Source organism: Grammomys surdaster, unplaced genomic scaffold, assembly GCF_004785775.1.
Source record: "Grammomys surdaster isolate TR1022 unplaced genomic scaffold, NIH_TR_1.0 128, whole genome shotgun sequence".
Classification (NCBI taxonomy): Eukaryota; Metazoa; Chordata; class Mammalia; order Rodentia; family Muridae; genus Grammomys; species Grammomys surdaster.
Window position 1 is genome coordinate 976872 of NW_021604586.1, and position 21955 is coordinate 998826.

Here is a 21955-nt window from a genome sequence, read left to right on the forward strand (position 1 = left end):
GCCTCCCGAGTGCTGGGATTAAAGGCGTGAGCCACCACTGCCTGGCCACTGAGTTATTTCTTAAACCCATACGATTTCTAACATCCAGCTAGAGATTGGGAGTTGCCCATCCTCGGGGTTGCTCACTGTCAAGGGAAATAAATGGGTTGCCATCACCAAGACAAAACAGGATTTACCCTGAGGTGGCTTCGGAAGTCCTTGGGGGAAAGGGACAGAAGGCTCCCAAAAAAGGCTCAGTTTCCCTTAGCCAAGAGGAAATCGTGATGCATTTGGGGCAGGGAACCCAGAGTCTGTAAAGTGGATGAGGGGGAAAGAGGTGTAATATACACTAGGAGCTGTACTAGACACTCAAGCTGAGCCCGGGCTGCTGGTGGCAAGGAAGTAGCAGTTAGATAAACTCCCCGGTAGATAACAAAGATGCTGAGCTTCCATGATGGCCAGCTTCTTCTACACCCTCCTGAGCTGAGACAAAAGCCTGGCAACTTAAGAGCTAGGCTCTTCAGAGCCAGCAAACAAACAAACAAACAAACAAACCCAACCCTCAAAAAGAGACACCAGCCTGGTAGTAGCACACAGCTTTAATTCTAGCATAGGGACAGATTTCTGAGTTCAAGGCCAGCCTGGTCTAGTTCCAGAACAGCCAGGGCTACACTGGACAGCCAGAGAAACCCTGTCTCAACAAACCAAAACTAAATAGATGGATGGATAGATAGACAGACAGACAGATAGATGAGATAGATTAAAGATTTATTAACAGAAGAGGAGGAGACTGGATTTCTTGGATTCCCTAGTCACCACTCTGCTTTGCAAAGGGTCTTTCTCTCTGTGTCTGCTGCATGTGTTTCTTTTTTTTTTAAACAATTTTTTTTAAAGATTTATTTATTTTATATGTGTGAGTACACTGTAGCTGTCTTCAGACACACCAGAAGAAGGCATCAGATCCCATTACAGATGGTTGTGAGCCACCATGTGGTTACTGGGAATTGAACTCAGGGCCTCTGGAAGAGCAGTCAGTGCTCTTAACCGCTGAGCCATCTCTCCAGCCCACTGCATGTGTTTCTTAACCCACAATAAAAGCCTCTCTTCAACTGATGATTCTTTCTGCTCCTGTTTACTGTGTTCAAGATTTCTCAGATGCTATCTGTAGAGACTTTTCCCTGCCTTTTAATTCTTTAACAGTGAAAACAAACCCAATCAGGACCCCTGGAGGAGCTGGGCATGCTGAGATAGTAGGTGTGCACCACCACCATTGATAAAAGTAATTCTGACTTTTTTGTTTGGTTGGTTTTGGCTTTTGTTGCTGTTTTTGTTGTTTTTTGAGACAAGGTTTCCTCTGTGTAGCCCTGGCTGCCCTGCAATTTACTCTATAGACCAGGTTGGCCTCCAACTCAGAGAGCAATTGTTGAGGTTTGGTGTGTTGCTATATATTGTAATGCTAAAATCTGTATCCCAAGGTCTAGTTGCCTGGAGAGTGAATTCTCAAGCATGCCAGCTCTTGTTGTGCAAACATTGCTCCTAAATTTAAAACTATTGGTTGAATAAAGATGCCTACAGCTGCCTGGAGAGATGGCTCAGTGGTTAAGAGCACTGACTGCTCTTCCAGAGGTCCTGAGTTCAGTTCCTAGCAATCACATGGTGGCTCACAACCACCTGTAATGAGATCCGATGCCCTTTCTGTTGTGTCTGAAGACAACTACAGTGTACTCAAATAAATAAATAAATAAATAAATAAATAAATAAATAAATAAATAAGTCATTCAGTCTTTAAAAAAAAAAAAAGATGCCTATAGCTGGGCAAAAGAGAGGTAGGCTTCAGTTCCCAGGCTTAGGGTCTGAGATGGAGATCAGGAGGAGGGAGGAAGAAGAAAGAAGTCACCATGTGGTGAGTCGTGGTCACATGATCATGAGGGCTGGCCATTTGGAGTAAGAGCGGCCTAGACTGAGCAAGCCAAGTTGTATCTCAGTGTTATTGACAGGGAAGTAGAAAAAATAGCATAGAGGGTTGGTATCTCCCCAGCTCTAGTGCTTGAAGGCTTATTATAAATATAAAGGGTTTATATCTTTTATTTGGGAACGAAGTGATCTGTGGTGGGGCAGAAACCCCAATTAATATTGACCACAACAATCGGATGCCTCTGACTCCTGAGTGCTGGGATTAAAGGCGTGCGCCACCAGCTGCTGACACTCTTCTGTTCTTTAAACCTATCAGTCTGTCATTCTTGGTCCCAGCAAGCTAACAGGATACCTATTAGCATTTAGTTAAAGTCTTGAGAACCATTCAAAGACAACAGCCAATAACCAAAGCAGTGAATTAATTGTTCCAGAGAGAATGTTCTTTTCCATGTGCATTTTATTTCTTTTTTCTTTTTTTTTTAAAGATTTATTTATTTATTATATATGAATACACTGTAGCTGTCTTCAGACACACCAGAAGAGGGCATCAGATCTCATTACAGATGGTTGTGAGCCACCATGTGGTTGCTGGGATTTGAACTCAAGACCTCTGGAAGTACAGTCAGTGCTCTTAACCACTGAGCCATCTCTCCAGCCCTTTTTTTGGTTTTTCGAAACAGGGTTTCTCTGTGTAGCCCTGGCTGTCCTGGAACAAACTCTGTAGACCAGGCTGGCTTCAAACTCAGAAATCCGCCTGCCTCTGCCTCCCAAGTGCTGGGATTAAAGGCGTGCGCCACCACTGCCCGGCGTGCATTTTATTTCAAGGAGAAAATACATCAGAACAAACAAGCTCATACACAGTGACACTATTATATATGTATATATTGTGACTATCTTACCCGATGGGTTGCAGAACTCCTCTATAGACAGCAAAGCCAGTGGGATGCCAGAGTGACTGGCAAGTGCAGGCCGGAAGCTCTGGCCTTCCCCACCCCCTACCTGTGAATGAACAGTTTAAATCCAAGACAAAGCTTATGCTGGCTGAGGGGACAGAGCCTTGGAGGGCAACTCTGGCTGCTCACTGCTGCTCTGGGTCTCGTCCCTTTTACATCTGATGCCCAGAAAGCTGAGGGTTTTCATCAAGAGCAAGTCTGCAATCTCTCCTTCCTCTGACAGCTGCAAGAAGAAAGGACCAGGTGATGTATCTGGAACCATCCCGAGATTTTCCTGCCTTATTTGGTCCTGGAGATGAGGTTAGGGCTTGATGGTAGAGCACGTGGCTAGGATGCTCCAGGCTCTGGGTTTTATCCTCAGCACCACAAAGCAAACAAAAATAGCCTGTTTGTCCCAAGCCTAGTTACTAGGCTGTCCTAGGCTTGGGATGCCCTTCTACTGGAGCTGCAGCTCCACTGGGGCAGGGCAGGCCAATGCTTCATGTTATCTGTAGTGGGCCCTCTTCCTCTGCCAAGCATGTCTGGGCTTTCCTGGACTTTGCATCCCAAACTGGACAGAGAAAGCCTCAGCTGGCCACTGCACCTGAACTTAAGCACCAGCCACCTCCAGGTACCTTTCAGAGGTGACTGTCGCCCGCCTCATTCAACCTTTCTGTATCCTCTTCCCCTGTCACTCTTGCTCTTCTGCTTGCCATGCTCACCCTTCGGTCCGGCCAGCATGGGAGGGACTTGGATTCTTGGGAAATGAGAAACTAAACAGGTGTTTCTCACTGTACCTTTCCCATACTTAACCATAAATGATTGATACATAGATGATTGATAGATAGATAGATAGATAGATAGATAGATAGATAGATAGATAGATCTTTAAACTAAAGAAAAAGGCATGGCTCCACAAACCTGTAATCCCAGCCCTTAGAGGTGAAGACAGGAGAATTTCAAGTTCAAATCCAGCCTGAGCTGTATATCAAGATCCTGTCTCATTCATAAACAAACAAAGCAAAGCAAAAACACATTGTAGGAAATAAGACTGGCAGTCCAGACTTAAAGACTGTAGACAGAGCCACATAGACATGGTGCCACAGGCCTGTAATCCCAGCACTTGGGAGGCAGAGACAGGAAGATGAGGAGTTCAAGGCCAGACTGATGATACTCATGAGATCTTGTCTAAAACAAACAGCAAAAATGTTCATATATTATCAGGAAAGCCGTCCTATTGGATTAGGGATTCACACTGGTCCAGCATAACAACCCTTAACTAATTATGCCAACAATGACTCTGTTCTCCAATACGGTCCTTTATGGAGCTTATCACTCTGACCTGATTCTTCTTTTTTTGTTATCTATATATTTAAGGTTTAAATGTATATGAGTACAGTATCTTTAGACACATGTTGGGAGCCATCTCCTCACAGAAAGCAGCTATCATCTTTGCAGCCATCTTGGGCCATATATTTGCAGGTTGATACTTTTCTACCCTGACAAGAGACTTGTTTTTCTAGCATGATATTTTTGCAAACAGCCTACAACAGCAGAGCACACTATGATAAACATCTTGTTTTTCTCAGACATATCCTAGACTTCTTGTTTAGTGCTCCCAGCTGCAAGGTACTCATGGTAAAGTGTCTCCAGCTGTTCTCCCCTGCTTGTGTTTATATACCCACAATTGCCTTTCAATAAACTTGATCAGACACCCTGTCTTGTCGACACTCTTCGCATCTCTTGCCCCTCCATCCCCACTCTGTCTTTTGCAGACCTCGTTGACTAACCCTCAGGTCGGGTCAGACTCACTAGAAGAAGGCATCAGATCCTGTGGAGAGCCTTTGGGGATGCTTGGCAGGAATCTGACATTGGCCAAGGACAAGGAAATGGGCTTTAGGCAGGAATCTGACGTTGGGCCATGACAAGGAAGTAAGTTCAGGCAGGAGTCTATTTTTAGGCTAAAACAGAGAAGTAATTTCAGTCAGGAATCCTAGTCTTAGGCTAAAACAAAGAGGTAAGCCTCAGGCATGAATATGACTGTGGGCTAGGACAGGGAAGTAGCCTCAGATACTTTGTCATCCTGATGGGCCCTTAGAAACAGCAAGAGTGATCATCCTGGGACTCTGTATATAGCCTTGTTTGTTCCTTGATTGTTTGTTTCTATTGTAATGTTGGTTCCTCAAACCTAGAACTGACCTAAATACTTGCATGTAATTAAAAGGGTTTAAAAGAAAAGTTGAATTAAATGAACCTGCCTTCAGCCTCAGAACTGGCTGGGGTCATGCGGCAATTTTGTCTAACCGTCTCTTTTCTTTTAATCCTCACTCCTGTGCTGGAGAACCTGTTGACTGACTGAGCAGGCTTGGTCAAGATCTCACTACAGATGGTTGTGAACCACCACATGGTTGCTGGGAATTGAACTCAGGACCTCTGGAAGAGCAGCCAGTGCTCTTAACCATTGAGCCATCTCTCCAGCCCCTGACCTATTTCTTTAGAGGACAATAATTCAATCCATAATAGCCATAACTCCCTCCAAAAAGGTTCTTAGACTATGAAAATATGGGCAATACTCAATTACAGAAGATTATGTGGGCTGGGTGTGGCAGTGTATGCCTTTGATTCTATCACTAAGGAGGCAGAGTCTGTTTAATCTGTGCTAAAGACCAGCCTGATCTACAAATATATTTTTTAAAGAATGAGTTACTAATGATAGATACTACAACATGGATGAGCCTCAAAAATAGCATCCTCAGGCCAGAGAGATGGCTCAGCAGTTAAGAGTACTTGCTTGTCTTTCTGAGGTCCCAGGTTCGATTCCTAGTACCCACACAACTGCCTGTAACTCTAGTTCCTGGGAATTTACAAACTTTTCTGGCCTTCACAGGAACTGCATGCAGGTGGTGCACATACAGACACACAGGCACACACACATACACAGAAAAGGTTTTTTAAAAATAGCAAATTAAAAAATAGATTGTCCTAAGAGGAAGCAGCCAGCTGGAAAAACACACACACAGGTACACACAAACACACACACACACACATGATCTCATTTATGTGAAGACTAGGTCAAAGGAGTTTACCTGGTCAGACTTTTGTTCCTCGCTGAAGGCCACCAGAATGACAGAGATAAACAGATTCAGTACCACAAATGTCATAAAAACTATGCAGGACCCAATGAGGAGGCAGCCAAGGATTGGGCTGTAGTCCAGGACCTGCAGGGAAGAAAGCCAGTCATTCCCCTTTCCCTCAGCAATAAAAGTCAGAGTGTCTGAGTTGAGCAGAGTGGAGGCAGTGGCCTCTGTCTGGGGCAGGAAGTGTGGGCTGAGCTCTCCAGAGCTGCCCCAGAGGGGTATAGGCTACACCCTGGTCCACCCCTGCTTCCTCTAAAAACAGGCACTATATCTAGAGAGGGCTGGGCATTTCTACAGCCCAGCATGGCCCTCCTGAGGGTCTGACAGTTCTTCTGTAAGCAGGAGCCTCCAGGGTAGTCTGTCGCAGGGTGTGGGGCATTTTTACTGGTCTAGAGAAGCCCCATGCTTGCCAGGCCCTGCATTCAAACTGGCACAGGGGAAGGTGGGCAGGCAGTGATTTGTCAGTTTCATGCGGATTTGACACGGATTGCAGGGGCTACCCCTACCCACCCCCATTACCTCTTCATAGTTGAAGATCCCCAGCTGAAGGCTGATCATTGTCTCTGCTGCGTCAAAGAGGGTTTTGTAGGAACGGAGTTTCCAACCAAACGCTAAATTTGACTGTCATGGAAAGAGTATTCGTGAACAGGGAAAGAAAGCGCAAAGCCTCCCCACCACCACCGCACCCCTCTAGTTCTGATGTTTGAGACAGTGGTATACCAGCTACTTCCTTGGCCTGGCTACACTGTGGCGCCTGTGTGGTCTTGCAAGTGACTATGTATACACACCCAGTTCAATATAAGACGTGTGTCTGTGCATGTGTGACTACACTCATGGCAATTTTGAGTATGTGTGTGTGTTTCTGTGGGCATTGATACATGCACATATGCATTTGTGAATGTGTAGGTTTGTATATGTCATGTGCTCTGGAAGTGTCTGACCCAGGACCTTGGCTGCATTCTGAGCCTCCCAATGACAGTTACCTGTGCACCCACCAAATACAGGCGTATCTGGCTACCTCAGGGACTCAGGTACCCCTTGTGCAACCCTCTGCATCCTTTACTGGATCGTGGCTCAAGGACTCAATGGCGGCACTGGCTGCTCTCCTCCCCAGCCTCTCAGCTGTAGGGGAGGATGGATGGAGCTCCTCCCACAGGGCTTTCTCTCTTTTCCCCAAGACTGTCCCAGGACCATGGTATCAAAGGAAGGCTCAGAACCCCCTTCTTTTGAGTTGGTGGTTTCTGGCTTCACAGGATTCCTGCCATGTCCCTGACCTTCAAATGAAGGGCTGGGTAGATCCAGAGGAGTCAGGGCATTTGCGTGAGAGCGTTTAGGAGAAAAGCACCCTTTCACAGATCCGCCACCCTTCTCTCAGTGCACCTCACCCTGGGTGGGATGGAAGGTGGAAGGAGACATGAATGGGCAGAGCCGAGATGGCTAGAATGTACAGTGGGAGTGGGGGCTAAGAACGGAGTGCAGACAAAGACGCAAGAAGGCTGACGCTGCCAAGACCTGAGGGGTGACAGCTGCTGGACTGGGTAGAGCTGGGCTGTGATAAGATCAGGGTGGGGCTAAAGTCAAAGACAAAAGGGCACACAGAATTATGTCGGAAGCCTCGGAGCTTCTGAGCTTCCGAGTTGGAATGTGTATTTGGATAGAGAGCAAGAAGAGGTCAGAAGGAGTCTTTGCTTTCCTTAGTACTTGATACTAAGAAAGAGTTGACTCAATGTGGTAACTGGCCATCAACTTTCTAGTGACAAACATGTAATTGTCAACATGTAGTGTCAAGGAGCTCAATGAAAGATTATTGGCACTACAGAGTCCAAGTATTTATGACAGCATGGCCTGTACCCTCACCTCCCACCCTGCCCTAGCTCAAGGAGAGGGTGGCCCGATTCACCGGTGCTGTGGGAGCTCACTGTGCATGTCTGGAAAGCATCCGTGAGGCTTCTAAGCAACTGGGCAATTAGACCCGGCAGTCTGAGAAGGGCTGGCTGCAGAACGCAGCCTGTCTTGAGAGACCATTGGCCCTTTTGGTCTCAAATCTCACACTACCTCACCCCCTTTTTACTGAGGTTCCCAGTCTTGGTTCTTGGAGGTGACAATTTCATAAGCTCCCAGTTAACAGATCCTGGATTCACAACCTCTGTCATTTCCTCTGGATTCCCAGTCTCCCCCTAACCCTGGCTGGTTAATACCAAGTAGCCTTTACTTCCACCAAGACCTGCCCTGAGGTGTTCCCACAGGAGGTACTCACCACAATGGAATATGCCAGGAGCATGATAAGAATGACAGTGATGAAGCCTGAGATGTCACCCCAGGCACGGCGCAGTGCTGCCGTGATCATGTTCATTTTGGGATTCAACCTGAGCAGGTGCCAAAGCTTCACAGTGGACAGCAGGACGAGGAAGGCTATGATGTAACCGAGCACAGCATCAGCCGCTGCTGTCTCACTGAAACTGATGCCCCTGTGGGAAGAAAATGGGAAGGCCCCACTATCTCAGATACCAGAAGAGCAAGGCTGGAGTCCATCCAGATACAGGGTTAGATTCACCATGATCTCAGAGGTCATCTTGTCCTGAAAGTGGTCTGGGAGACAAAGTAGTTCCAGTTCCCCCCAAGTCAGGTGGTAGGGGTGATGATGATGGGGATAAGAATAATAGTAGCAGCCAGACAGTGCTGGCGCATGCCTTTAATCCCAGCACTTGGGAGGCAGAGGCAGGCGGATTTCTGAGTTCGAGGCCAGCCTGGTCTACAGAATGAGTTCCAGGACAGCCAGGGCTATACAGAGAAATCCTGTCTCGAAAAACAAACAAACAAACAGACTGATAGTAGCAGATGCACCACCAAGGCAGGGCAGCTCAGTGGGTAAGCCTGGCTACCTGAGCTGATTCCCAGACCCCATGTAAATGTGGTACAGGTGGAAGAAGAGAGCCAACTCCTGAAAGTTGTCTCCTGACCTCCACACCCGTGCTGTGGAACGTCTGTGCTCCTCAACAAATAATCATAAATAAACAATGCTAGGGGGCTGGAGAGATGGCTCAGTGGTTAAGAGCACTGACTGCACTTCCAGAGGTCCTGAGTTCAAATCCCAGCAACCACATGGTGGCTCACAACCATCTGTAATGAGATCTGATGCCCTCTTCTGGTGTGTCTGAAAATAGCTACAATGTATTCCTATATAATAAATAAATAAATTAAAAAAAAAAAAAAAAAAAAAAAAAAAAACAATGCTAGGTGTGGTGGTGCACGCCTGTAATCTCAGCACCCGGGAGGCAGAGGCAGGCAGATGTCTGTGAGTTCACATCCAGCCTGGACTGCATAGTGAGTTCTACGATAGCTGTGTACGGACCCCATCTCAAAAACAAACAAAAATTCAAAACAGGTTAATAAATCTATTAAAATAAAAGAAAGACGATAGTGGCGGTGTCCTGATGATGGTGTTGGTGATGACGGAGTTATGGAGATGTAACGGGGATGATGAGGATGGTAATGCTGCTGCTGCTGCTGATGATGGTGAGGAGGAGGAGGAGGAGGAGGAAGACGCTGGCAATGGGGATAACATGGTCTTGAAGATCCAGGGGTTTGTTCCCAGGACCTTTAACCAGTAGTCTTGATCACTGGCTGCAGAGCTATAGATAGATGGCAAAAGAGGACTATGTTAGGGATGGAGGTCGGGAGGATGGAGAGAAGAGTCTTTTGCAAGCCTTCACCTCCCTGCTTTGGGTCACCAAATGCCACTCACTTATTTGAGAGTAGGTCCCCAGCTGCCCTAATATGGAAGAAGCACAGGGGGGCTGGGTTGGGGGGAGGCAGGGGTGTCCTCTATTTGTTGTGCTAAGTGAGAATCCGATTTGCTTTGTGTCATTTGCACTTCAAGATGAAGCAGGTCCTGCTGTCTCTGTTTCACAGATGACAGAGAGTTGGCTGAGCAGTTAAAAGTTCTTACTGGCTTTCTGAGGGACCTGAGTTTGGTTCCCAGCACCTACATTGTTCAGTTCATAACTTGCTCTGGGTGATCCTAGTGCCCTCTGCTGGCTTCTGCATGCACCCAGACACACTCAGCAGGCACTCACACAGACATAGACACATGAACAAAAGTCTTTAAAAAAAAAATTAACTCAGACGCTACTCAGGTTTCTACGAACCGCCAGATTATTCCTTTTTATGTTTTCTGACACCCTCTGTATGCGGGGAACTCTCTAAAGTTGGTTTAAGACCCAAGGAAATAACAAGCTTGTCCACGTGGATGGCAAGAGTGAAGGGTGAGGTGATGAGAGGAAGGAGTGAGTGTGTTGAGACACCGTGGTCCGTGAGCTCATGGGTGACCTGCTACAAACTCAGCGCCATTCTGCCATTCCGAGAACCCAGCCTTTGTGCTCCAGGAGGACAGCTCTTTCTGGGAAGAGTCAAAGAGCCCGCACTTGGGAATCCGTGGGCCAGATGGTCTTTGTCTCAGTGACTCAACAGTGCCATTGTTGGAGGAAAGCAGCCATAGGCAGCATGTGAGCAAACAGGTGTGCTCCACATTGTACTAAAGCTTTATTTGTAGCGTGCATGGAGGCATATGTCTAGTCCCAGCACTGGGGAGAGGAAGCAGGAGGACCAGGGACTCACAGCCATCTGTGCACAGCAGATGCTCCTAGCCACTGAGTCATCTTCCAGCCCTGTTGCTGTATTTTGAGTTAAAGAGTCCTCTCTACCTGACATGGAACAAGAGAGGGTCGTGTGTGTGTGTGTGTTTGTGTGTGTATGTGTGTGTTTGTGTGTGTTTGTGTGTGTGTCTGTGTGTGTTTGTGTGTGTATGTGTGTGTGTTTGTGTGTGTATGTGTGTGTTTGTGTGTGTGTCTGTGTGTTTGTGTGTCTGTGTGTGTTTGTGTGTGTATGTGTGTGTGTTTGTGTGTGTGTATGTGTGTGTATGTGTGTGTTTGTGTGTGTATGTGTGTTTGTGTGTGTGTGTATGTGTGTGTTTGTGTGTGTGTGTATGTGTGTTTGTGTGTGTATGTGTGTGTATGTGTGTGTGTATGTGTGTGTTTGTGTGTGTGTGTATGTGTGTTTGTGTGTGTGTGTGTATGTGTGTTTGTGTGTGTATATGTGTGTTTGTGTGTGTGTGTATGTGTGTTTGTGTGTGTGTATGTGTGTGTTTGTGTGTGTGTGAATATGATCAAAGTATATTAGATGCATATATGAAAACATCACAATGAAAGCCACTATTATGTGTTTATAACACATATTTATAATCTGTAATCAATTAATACATGCTAATTTATAAACAAGAAATGAAAGAATCCTCTCCAGTTTCCTAAGTCACAGGACCTGAGTGTGACTCTAAGGGCAGCTGCAGTTATATCTGCAAGGACTTCCCTCTGCCCACTTGGGGCCAGAAGGATTTCCAAAGCCTCCTTCTGACAGGTATAGGAAAGACAGGCAGGGGACGGCTAGGGAAAGAAGAGAAGTCACTACATACTTGTCCCTGTGTTTCCGGTAGCGCTGGAGGTCACGATCTGCCAGGATAGTTCTTTTTACAAACACCATGAGGGCACTCCAGCTGGCCAGGATGATGGCCAATTCCAGAAGATTCCACTTGCTGCAAAAGTAACCCCACTTCTGCTTCCTCATGAGCTTGCCCTGGAAAAGGGTCCAGAGAGATTCTGCTTAAGGTTGTGGCAAGGTCTGCCCCTTCATGCCTAAGGCCTCTAGAGGATGTTACCCTGGCCCCATCCCACATATGTAGACTCCCTGGAGATCTCTCCTCAACATGTTCCCATCACTAACTCTGGCTACCAGACTTGGGGCTGTAAATACAATAACTAAGACTGTGTGTATGTGTGTGTTAACGGGGATTGAGCCTGGGTGTTAAGCTTTCTAGACATGTGGTCTACCGTTGAGTTTTATCCTCAGCTATCTTTTTTAATCTTGAGATAGGCCCTTGATGAAGTGCCCAGCCAGGGTACTGAACTTGCTCTGTAGCCCAGGCTGCCCTGGCACTAACAATCTTCCTGCCTCTGCTTCCCAAGGTCTGTGTGCCATATCCAGTTAGGTACCCTGCTTTAAGGGACTTGTGTTACCTCATGGGAGATTAGGGGGAAGGTCAGATGACAGACTCTGGCTTCAAATTCTAGATTTGGGGGCTGAGAGTGTAGCTCACTGATAAAACACTTGTCTAGCAAGCAGGCAGCCATGGTTAATAAGCTACCCTTGGTAAATAAGGTCTATGGGCTTTTGTGTCTTCCTCTGAATGCCAGAGCCAAGAGGACCTTCCTTTTGTTAAGAAAGCACATATTATTCTTAGCATAGTACCTGCTTCATAAGCAAACACCAAACATACCATCCTGATTTTCTTTATGTATGGTGGGTGCCGTGCGTGCGTGCGTTCGTGTGTGTGTGTGTGTGTGTGTGTGTGTGTGTGTGTGTGTGTGTGATGTGTCAGACGACAGTTTATGGGAGTAGGTTCTCTTCTACTATGAGAAACTCAGGTCACCAGGCTCGGTAGCAAGTGCCCTTACCACTGAGCCATCTCACCAGCCCTTCCTGACTTTAAAGATGTTGTTAGGTTAGGCCAGGCACTGTGGCTGACACCCGGAATCCCAGAAGTTAGGAGGCCAAGACAAGAAGATTGCAGCCTACAAGATACATAGTAAGTTTCAGGCTACCTCGAGCTACAGAGTGAGACTCTGTCTTCAAAAACAGATTGAACAAACAACAAAAGAAGGGAAAAGCAAGCCGGGCGGTAGTGGCGCACGCCTTTAATATCAGCACTTGGGAGGCAGAGGCAGGTGGATTTCTGAGTTCGAGGGCAGCCTGGTCTACAGAGTGAGTTCCAGGACAGCCAGGACTACACAGAGAAACCATGTCTCGAAAAACAAACAAACAAAAAAAAAAAAAAAAAAAGAAGGGAAAAGCAAGAAATTAACACATTATTGATGCAGAGAATGGTTGGTTACCAAGTTTAGATATCCAGTGTACATTTGTGGAGAAGGAGAACTACTCATCCACTTCAGGTAAGGTTGTGACATCTTTAAACTCTCATAGCGCAACATGGCAGTGAAGGTAGTTAAGGGTACTAGGCCCACAGGTGAGCCTGTGGACAGAAGATGCTAAGAACCCCACATGCTAAGTTCAGAGAACCCCAGCTATGGGGACAGTCACCTCCACTTCCCTTCACCTAAGACTCTGGAAGGTTCCAAGTCAGAAGCAGACCCACCTACCCCTAGCAAGGACAAAGCCTGAGATGCCAGTTCCTTGGAAATACCAACCCTGGTCCTTCCTGCAGCAGCCTAGATTGGCACTCAGGAGCAACAGAAGGTCTACCAGGCAAGCGCCTGGGGCATAAACAAACAACAACAAAACAAAAAACAAACAAAAAACCTTTTCCTCTTGCCTCAGACCCCCACCTCCGGAGGTGGGAAGGCAAAGGGATGAGCCCCCTTATCTCTGCGTCCTGAACTCTCACCTGCACCACCATGTAGTAGAAGAGGAAGAGGAAGTAAATGAACTCAGCTGCTATCACGAAGGGGTGCCAGCCATCCGTGAAGGGGTACAGGCGCAGGCTCTGCAGGGTCACATGTGAGAAGAAGGTACCTGGGGAGAAAGGTGAGTCCTGTTCACCTGTCTATTGGAGTCTCATCTTCTGACCAGACTCAGGCCACGTAACTCCAGCCCTCAAGGTTGGCAAGGGGAAGACAGATGATGTCCTTAGGACAAAGAGATATAAGGGACAACTTTGGACATGAACAGGATGCCAAGGACAGTGGACAGTCCAGAAGGAAGCTGCTCTAGAAGGCCCACAAGACCTTCCACCTCTGCAGTAGCCTCCCAGAGCCCACCCACCCAGCATCTTCTTCCAGTCTCCCTACACTGTTCAATGATGTCATCCTCCTCACAGAGCTTCCCTGAATCATCAAGTGGTCCATACTGCAAGCCAACCTTCCTGTGAGTTATCTGCCATCATTTGTACATCTTTCTTTTTTAGTTGGAGATATGATCTCACCATACCCCTAGTTGACCTGGAAGTCCCCGTGTAGACAAAGCTGGCCTTGAACTCACAGAGGTCTACCTGCCTCTGCCTCCCTAATGCTGGGATTAAAGGTGTACGCCACCATACCTCAGCCTGTGTCTTTTTAGTTTATTTTTTTCTTTATTCTTTTTCCATTAAAATTGAGTGAAAATGTTTTGTTGTTGGTTTTGCCTCTGAGACAGACTCACGTATCCCAGGCTGTGCTTGAACTCTCTGTGTACTCAAAGATGACCTTGAGGTCCTGATTCTCCTCCTCTCCCTCCTGAGTGCTAGAATCTCAGGACTTTTCCTACATGCTGGTTTATGAGATAATATTTTAAGTCAATTTGACTAGTAAGGCTAGTGTCTGAACATAAAGCCAGCCTTCAGGGTGGCAGAAAGACCAGCTGAAAATTATGTTCTAGGCCATTAAGAGCCTCATAGCAAGTTCGCACACATGTGTGTGTATGTGTGTATGTGTGTGTGTGATTAATTTAGTGGGGGCGGTCTGATAAAAGACACTGTATATATCATACTGTATGCATATATGATATTCTAAAAGAATGAAATATATGTTTTTAAAATTTAGGCTGGGTGTGGTAGCTCCCCAGTATAGTCTCAGTAACCAGGAAGTAGAGAATAAGTTTGAAGTTCATCTGGGCTACCTAAGACTCTGTCTCAAAATAGGCAAGCAAATAAAATAGCTATTGGATACTTAATAAATGTTCAGGGTTTAACAGAGAAGAAGTTGAGTTCTGGGCCAGTTGAGTATTAGCTGAGAAGGTTTTTAGGTTAATTTTTGGTTTTGGTAGCTTGTAATGAATGTTTAAAGAAGATGGCAGATGGGGAAACAAAGAATAAACAGAAAGTATAAAATCCTATCACAGCAGTTCAGGTGAGTGTCGCGTTTGAAGCTCTGGCCTCAGTTGTGTGATTGCCGGTTGGACAGCAGTATTCAATGTGCTTCCCATGGTGAGATTAAGAGATGGATAAGCTACCTCCTCACTCCACTGGATTCCCTTAATGAAAGAGACCAGGCCAGAGTAAGAAAGGACAGTTGGCTGGGGTACCACTGATGCCTTGCTGTCGGAGACTCAGAGATTTCATGACCCATTGTGAGGTGAACCCAGAGCCCCACTGCAACTTCCCTGGACCCCAGTCCCTGAGGCAGCAGGACCCAGCTGTGGGGGTGGGGACCCAGGGTGAGGCTTTCCAGGAGAGGTGGCTCTCACCCAGGCCACTGGTCTCCAGTGTGAGTGTGACACAGCAGAACAGATTAACATTGGCGTTGTAGACAGTGAACTCCACAAACACTGCTCTGGTCAGGGTGTCCAGCCAGCTGTTGTCAAAGAGGTACTGGAGAATCCTGTGGAGGAAGGGACTGCTTGGGCATCTTCATTCTTGGGAGGCTCCCTGCCTGTGGACCCCTGAGTGAGCTAGGGCTTACTGTCTAAACCTTCTCCTCTTCTCTGACCCTGGGATACATGGCTAGCTTTCAGTGTGTGTGTGTGTGGGGGGGGGGTGTCACCATTTGCCAGCCACAAGGTGTGTTAGCTTGTTAGCTTGTAGTCTTCTGAACTTTGGAACAGAGGTTCTCAAGGGGGTCCCCAGTCCTCATTTGTAGCATATTGTGAATACAGACTCAGGCTCTATCAGATATATCAGAAAAGCCGGGTCAGGCGCGTGTGCTTGGGTATACCCCACCCAGGGAAGTAGAATGCTTCTTCAAATCAAAGAGCCATAGTGTTCCAGAGGAGCCTCAGGAAGCACTGGGACTCAGGCAGTAGCTGAAACTGTGGCGGTTCCTCTGGGCTGGGCCCTGGAGAACTCAGCCTGGTGTAACACAAAGAGCACCGTGTCCTGGGGTGGCAGAGGGAGTTGAGTTCAAATCCCGACTGCCTCTTGGGTAAGAGACTAACTTCTTCAGGCTTTGATCTCCTCGTTCACAATGACACTAGCACCAGTCCCTCCAGACTGAGAAAATGAAATTACGGGTGTGAATATACATGTATGCTTAGTAATAACAGCTGCAGAGGGCCTTGCCTCCCAGGTCTGGGGATGTGCCTGAAATACTTGGGGATTGCAAATACTTCCTGAATGATTATTGCTCGCCTTTCCCCTCCCACAGTGGCACGAATAAACTCGGCCTGGCTTTGTTTTGAAGGCTGCATTTCCACCCCACCAGGACTCTTAACAAACTGGCATCACTGAGCTAGAAAAGAACCCAGTGGCTCTTACCTTGAGGCACTTTGGTGATCAACCCCCAAGGGGACCACGTAGCCTCCTCCCCTGTACACGGTAAGTTTGCCCCACATGGGATAACCCTGGCGTTGATTCTGGCTCTGGTACTGCCACACCTGAGAGAAGGCATGGCTGTTATTGTGAGCAGAGGCATTCCAGCCTTCTCCGTAGTCTGCCAGGTCTTCCACATCCAGGGAATACGGCGCATGGCATCCATCAAAAGAAGCCTGTAACTGCTGGGCAACAGAACAAGAGCTTTCCCGGACCCTCACTTGGCGAATGTGGGCACTGCCAACCAACTTGGAGTTCCCGTCAGTGACAAAGCCTAAAGATGAGAACCAGGAGGGCAAGTGTAGCATCTGGAAGCATTCTAACACATCCCAGGCTCCCCCACCCAGATGCGCATATGATCATAGGTGTATCCTAGAGAGAGAAGCATTGAATGCATTGTTAGAACGTGGCCCTGCCCCTTTAAGACCCTGCTCTCTCCTGAGAAGCCTGAGCTTACAGCCTGGAGGGATTAGGTGACACCTCCATGCAGTTCTCTCTGGGACAGAATTGAACGGTACTTCTGTGCTGTGGTTTTATGGCTCCTGGTTTTATGGTTCTAACCAACACTCTTCCATGCTCTATGTTATGTTTGCTATTCTGAATGAAATCACGTCATGCAAAACTCCCCCAACCCAAAGCATATAAAAGTCTGATATGTTCTAGGGATTGCCCTTCAGATTTCTCTGAAGACTCTAGGGACTGCCCTAGGGGTTTTCTCTGAAGGTACTTCTCTGGCCTCCTTCTCTCTCCATCATTCCACTCATGGTGCTCTTCATATTCTCTCTCTCTCTCTCCTAATCTAATCTCTCCTCCACCCTCACACCTACCCCCTCACCCTCATTCCCCCATCCCCGAGGTCTCTCTATGTAGCCCTGGCAGAGTGCCTCCGCCTCCCAAGTCCTGTAATTAAAGGTGTGGGCCACCACCCCAGCCTCATTCTCAATTTAGTGAAGCTCCTCTCAGGTTTTAAAATGAAGTCTTCCCTCCCTTTAAGAGCCTCATTGTGCTTGGCTCTCCCATATGCTGTGCCATTTTCTGTCTTTCCTGGACTGACCACTGCCATGCCATCATGAATATATTTAATCCATTCATCCTTCCCTCACCATTTCTCCATCTTGGACACTGTATGTTATACATTCATTCTTTTGAGAGACTATACCCTCACTCTGTTAGCCTGAACGCCATCTGTGTCCTTCCCAACTCTCACTTCCCAGCATGCACCGCATCCCAACAGTACTTCCTATCCCCCCTCTCCTGTATCCCACATCTGCCCCCATCCGCTCTCTCTAGCATCCTGAATACCCTACACTCCAGCCTCCACATTCTTCCAGAGTGATGCTTCTTGTCCCACAGGTTTGTGTTGCTTCCTCGTGTAGAAACCTCCATGGTACCTCTTCTCCCGAGGATAACTGCGCTCGATAGAGCTCCTCTACAGCCTCCCTCCCTCCCTCTCTTCTACACAGCTCCACGCGCACCCTTCACTCGGGTACCCCATAGTAGTCACACCCAACGCCTCGCAGTCGCACGGACTTTGCAGTTCTGGAGTGTGCTGGCTTCAATCGTCTCACATCCTTTCTCCTGCCTGTACACTGTATTCGCCTAGCCTGTTTAGGCTTCCTACCTCCCACACAAGAAGGTCATCAGTTCACACCAGCCTTCTGATAGCCTGTCAAAGCCTGTGATCACTCGGCTGTTGTGGTTGTATACTGTCAGTGACTTATAGCTGTTCCCACACGGTTACACGCACAAGGAGGCCTGACACGCTGTCTCAGGGTTAGGGGACTACCTGGGTGATGACCATATAGGTTCTTCACAAGGGTGGTGTTGGCCCATTCGAAGAACCCTCGGAAGCCCAGGAGAGGTGAAAAGCCTTGGGTGAAGCTATGTTCCAGATGTCTGTTGAAGTGGTAAGCATTGGGGTCCCTTTGCCTGTAGGCCATCAGCAGTAGCATCCACAGGAAGCCCAGGTAAGCTGGAAAGAATGCACAGCCTAGTCAGGCAGGTCCTTGACTCCCACCAAGTTCAAGCAGGAAAGGGATCATACCTGACTCAGAACCCTGGAGGGCTTGCAGCCACCCTGGCAACAGAAACAGCAGAAAGGAGCGAGATACACAGACAGAGAGATCCTGCTACTTCCTCTCCACAGGCGCCTCCTTGTGGATTATTCCTCGTCATTCAGATAATAATTTTAAGGCCTGGGATTGCGGTGGGAGGATCAGCTAATGTTTATAAAGAAAGCATTTAGAACAAGACCCAACCAGGGGTCATGCTCTCTGTTCCTTTTGAGCAGGGTCTCATGTCCCAGGCTGGCATTGAACTTGCTCCTTCGATGCTATTGGCCATGAATTCCTGAGCCTCCCAGCACTGGAATCATAGGTCTGAGCCCACCATGCTTGACCTTCTCTTCAAAACTATTTCTGTGTTATTCTTGTGTGGACGAGAGTGTGAACATATGTAGGCCACAGCATGTGTGTAGGTCAGAAGGTAGCATGCGGAAATCCGTTCCCTACTTCAATGATGGGTTTTAGGAGTGAACCCAGATCACCATGCTTGAGCAGCAGATTGCCTGGCTCACTGGGGATAAGCTGGGGGGTGACTATGGAGCCTGTGCTTGCTAAAGGAGCACACCCCCCCACTGAGCTAAACCCCAGAACCAGTCAGCTTCTTTTTCATTTTCATGTGTGCTGTGCATGTACATATGTGTGGGTGACCAGAGGATGACGATGAGTGTCATGTTCTGTAACTCCATCTTTCCCCTTGGGACAAGGTCTGGTGCTGATGCCAGAGCAAGGCTGGCAGCCAGCAAGCGCTCACCATCCTTCATTAGCACTAGGGTTAAAAGTACACGGGACTACATCTGGTTTTTACTTGGGTGCTGGGAATCCAAACTAGGGCCTCATGCTTGCAAAGTGGACACTCTTACCTACTGAGCCCCATCTAGACCCCTTATCTGTGTATTCAAGACAGAATTGTCAAGACCAGGCCCCTGCCCTGTGGCATGGCTGCCAAGGCAGTGATGGACCAGGCAGATGTGATCTCTGTGCTCATGGTGTCTGCCTGCTTACTGAAGACAGGCAGGGCCTTGTCTTTAGATCAGAAAGTCACACAACAATCCAAGCAGGGTGCAGATTCCTACTGAGCCATACCTTCCAGCCTGGGGCTTGAGATCTGCACCATGAAGCACCACCACCACCCAGTCCCCTGCTGGGCCTGGATGGACACCAATAATGATAACGCATAGGAAAATGGGGGGTGGGGGGAGTCCCATTCTCCCGTGGTCTCTGGCTTTTTTCCTTTCTTGCAGTACTTCCCTCCCGACCCATCTGCCTGGGCTCACCATGCTAGTGAACAAAAACTACCCGGATCTGCGTTAGGAAGCAGGCAGATAAGCAGAGCTTTGAAAGGTTCTGGCAATGGGGTGGGGAGGGTCCCCACTGAAGATAAGCTCTAAGAATTAAAGAATGGGAAGAATTAGCCAGAAGGGAAGGTGGGAAGGAGGGTGGGTACATTCCAGGCAGCTGAAAAGATAGGACAGAACAAAGGGCCGGGACACAGCGGAATCATCAGATTTCAGGAGCTGCAGAAACCTTGACGCTGGGAGGGGACCCAAGTGAGTAGAGCCACACAGTAGGGAACTCGGACTTCATCCCAGGAGCTTAAAAGATTTCAGGCAGAAAGGAGAAGTCAGGACAAGTAGCCATCTACAGAAACTGAAGCCTAGAGGCAGCAAGGGGCTCATCAAAGGACACTCAGTGTTTCTGCTCCAAGATATGCTGGGAACTCAGGCTCGGGAAGTTGCCCACCCAGGATTTCTCTGATGAGAGCAAATGCTTTCTGCTCCTTGAGACGAGTGGTTTTCATCTCCTCAATGGCAGCCATGGGAGGAGGCTGGTAAGCATGCTTGCTGCTGCGCCTTCGTGATCTGAACAAGACATAAGGACCTGTGGACACAAGGACACAAAACAGTCCCCTGTGTAACAGGGAAACCAGCTGTTGCCACCAGCCATTCTGATAGGTGTCCAGTGGCCCATCTATTGGGTGTGTTTGTGCCCATCTGCCTACTCTGTCCCCAGCATTTATCAGCCACCTCCCTGCTTGTCTCCACATTTCCTCTTGTGACCTGATACCTGAGGTCTCCAGGGCAACACCAGTGACCTCTGTGAAAGGACAAGGCAGATAGGGCCACCACTCTCCTATTTTAAACTCAGAAATCCCAGATTTGTCCCAGGCCCTTCAAGTCCCTTTCTGCCTTCCTCCCTAACCCCTCCACCTCTCCATGAATCATCTCCATCATGGCTCCCGGAGATCCAGACATACCATTAGTGATTGCCACAAAACGAGCAGTTCTGTCTCACCTCAAGGCCTTTGCCTGCATCTAGGGTTCAAGTTATTCCTCTCCCTATCTTTCCAGGGATGGCTAGGGGAGCCCAAAGGGTCTTACTCCTCTGCAGCCGTGTCGTGTTTGCTTATGCGTTAACACGATTTAATGTCACACACTTACACGGTCTATACTGGCAGGGGTTGTGAGCCGTTCCATTCAGCCAGTCCCACATTGCCCAGGGCTGGGGTTGGGATCTGGGACAGACTCAAAAGGAACAAAAGGGGTCCTTCTGGGGGATGAAATGTTTTAAATCTCAGTCATGGTGATGATAGTTATTTGGTCCTCTGAATTTACTAGAATCAATGAATTACATCCAACAGTGAGTGAATTGTATGTCGATTATGCTCTGATTCCATCACTGCCTGAAACATGGCCAGCTCTCCTTGAAAAATTGCCAAAAGGATGATGGAAGGAATATCTGCTAGGCTGGGAAGCTAGCATCTCTTCAGAGAGAAATTACCCTTTCACTGAAAATGGAGATTTTGGTTGCTGAGAAATGGGTTTTTTTTGGATGCGATGTGCAAAGCCAAAACTCTATCCTGGAATGGAAGATGACAAGCCTGGGACAGAGTGACTTCTGTGCTCACGAGCACACTGGCTCCTGCTTTATCTTCCTTGAGGTCAAGGTCAGCTATTCTGTTTTGTTTGCTCGTCTGTCTGAGGAAAGCTCTTCTTGAGGTTCTTTGAGAGCTTTATTAGGAAGTGGGATGGGGGACACTGACCAGAGGCCTCTTAGACCAGTGTTCAGCCGAGTTCCCATAAATCTTTGTTTACCAAAACCAGCAGGGACAGTTTGGACACTTGGTTATAGACTGTAGACTTTTTGTCCCAGAAGTCTAATGTGTGGCCACTCTCTGCAGCCTACCCATGAGCTAACTGAATGCTTTGTTCTCCTTTGATATTTCAGGCATCCACACCTTGGTAGTACAGGTTCTGGAGGGCTGAGAATGTAGCTCCTTTGGTAGAGAGCCTGCCTAACTTGGGCTTAGCCTGTGTTTTGTCCCTAGTACCACATGAACTAGCTCTGTAGCACATGCCTGGAGGTGGCAATGGGTTTGGGGCGTCTGAAGTGCAAATTCATTTTCAGTCATATAACAAGTTCAAGGCCAGTCCAGGCATGAAGGTCTATCTCTAAAAAGAATACAGCATGCCCTATCCCCAAGGGCTTAGCCCTGACTAAAAAGTCCTTTCAGATCCCCAAGGGCACACCTTAAAAGGTTATGCTAGGTTACAGGAAGAAAGTGAGGAAGGGAAGGAAGAAGGGAGGGAGGGAGGGAAGGAGGGAGGGAGGGAGGGAGGAAAGGAGGGAAGGAGGGAAAGAGGA

General features: G+C 47.8%; 1 protein-coding gene across 1 annotated transcript in view; it reads right to left on the minus strand.

Moving 5' to 3' along the window:
* Positions 1-2925: 2925 nt before the first annotated feature.
* Pkd1l2 (polycystin 1 like 2) overlaps positions 2926-21955 on the minus strand; it is an 81670-nt gene continuing 62640 nt past the window's right edge. Inside the window, exons 34-43 of the mRNA XM_028752696.1 lie at positions 20054-20191; positions 18037-18222; positions 16197-16524; positions 15191-15324; positions 13416-13543; positions 11430-11590; positions 8220-8430; positions 6482-6583; positions 5912-6043; positions 2926-3069 (exon numbers count right to left, since the gene is read on the minus strand). Coding sequence (XP_028608529.1) covers positions 2926-3069; positions 5912-6043; positions 6482-6583; positions 8220-8430; positions 11430-11590; positions 13416-13543; positions 15191-15324; positions 16197-16524; positions 18037-18222; positions 20054-20191 — 1664 coding nt within the window. The remainder of the gene's footprint in view (positions 3070-5911; positions 6044-6481; positions 6584-8219; positions 8431-11429; positions 11591-13415; positions 13544-15190; positions 15325-16196; positions 16525-18036; positions 18223-20053; positions 20192-21955) is intronic.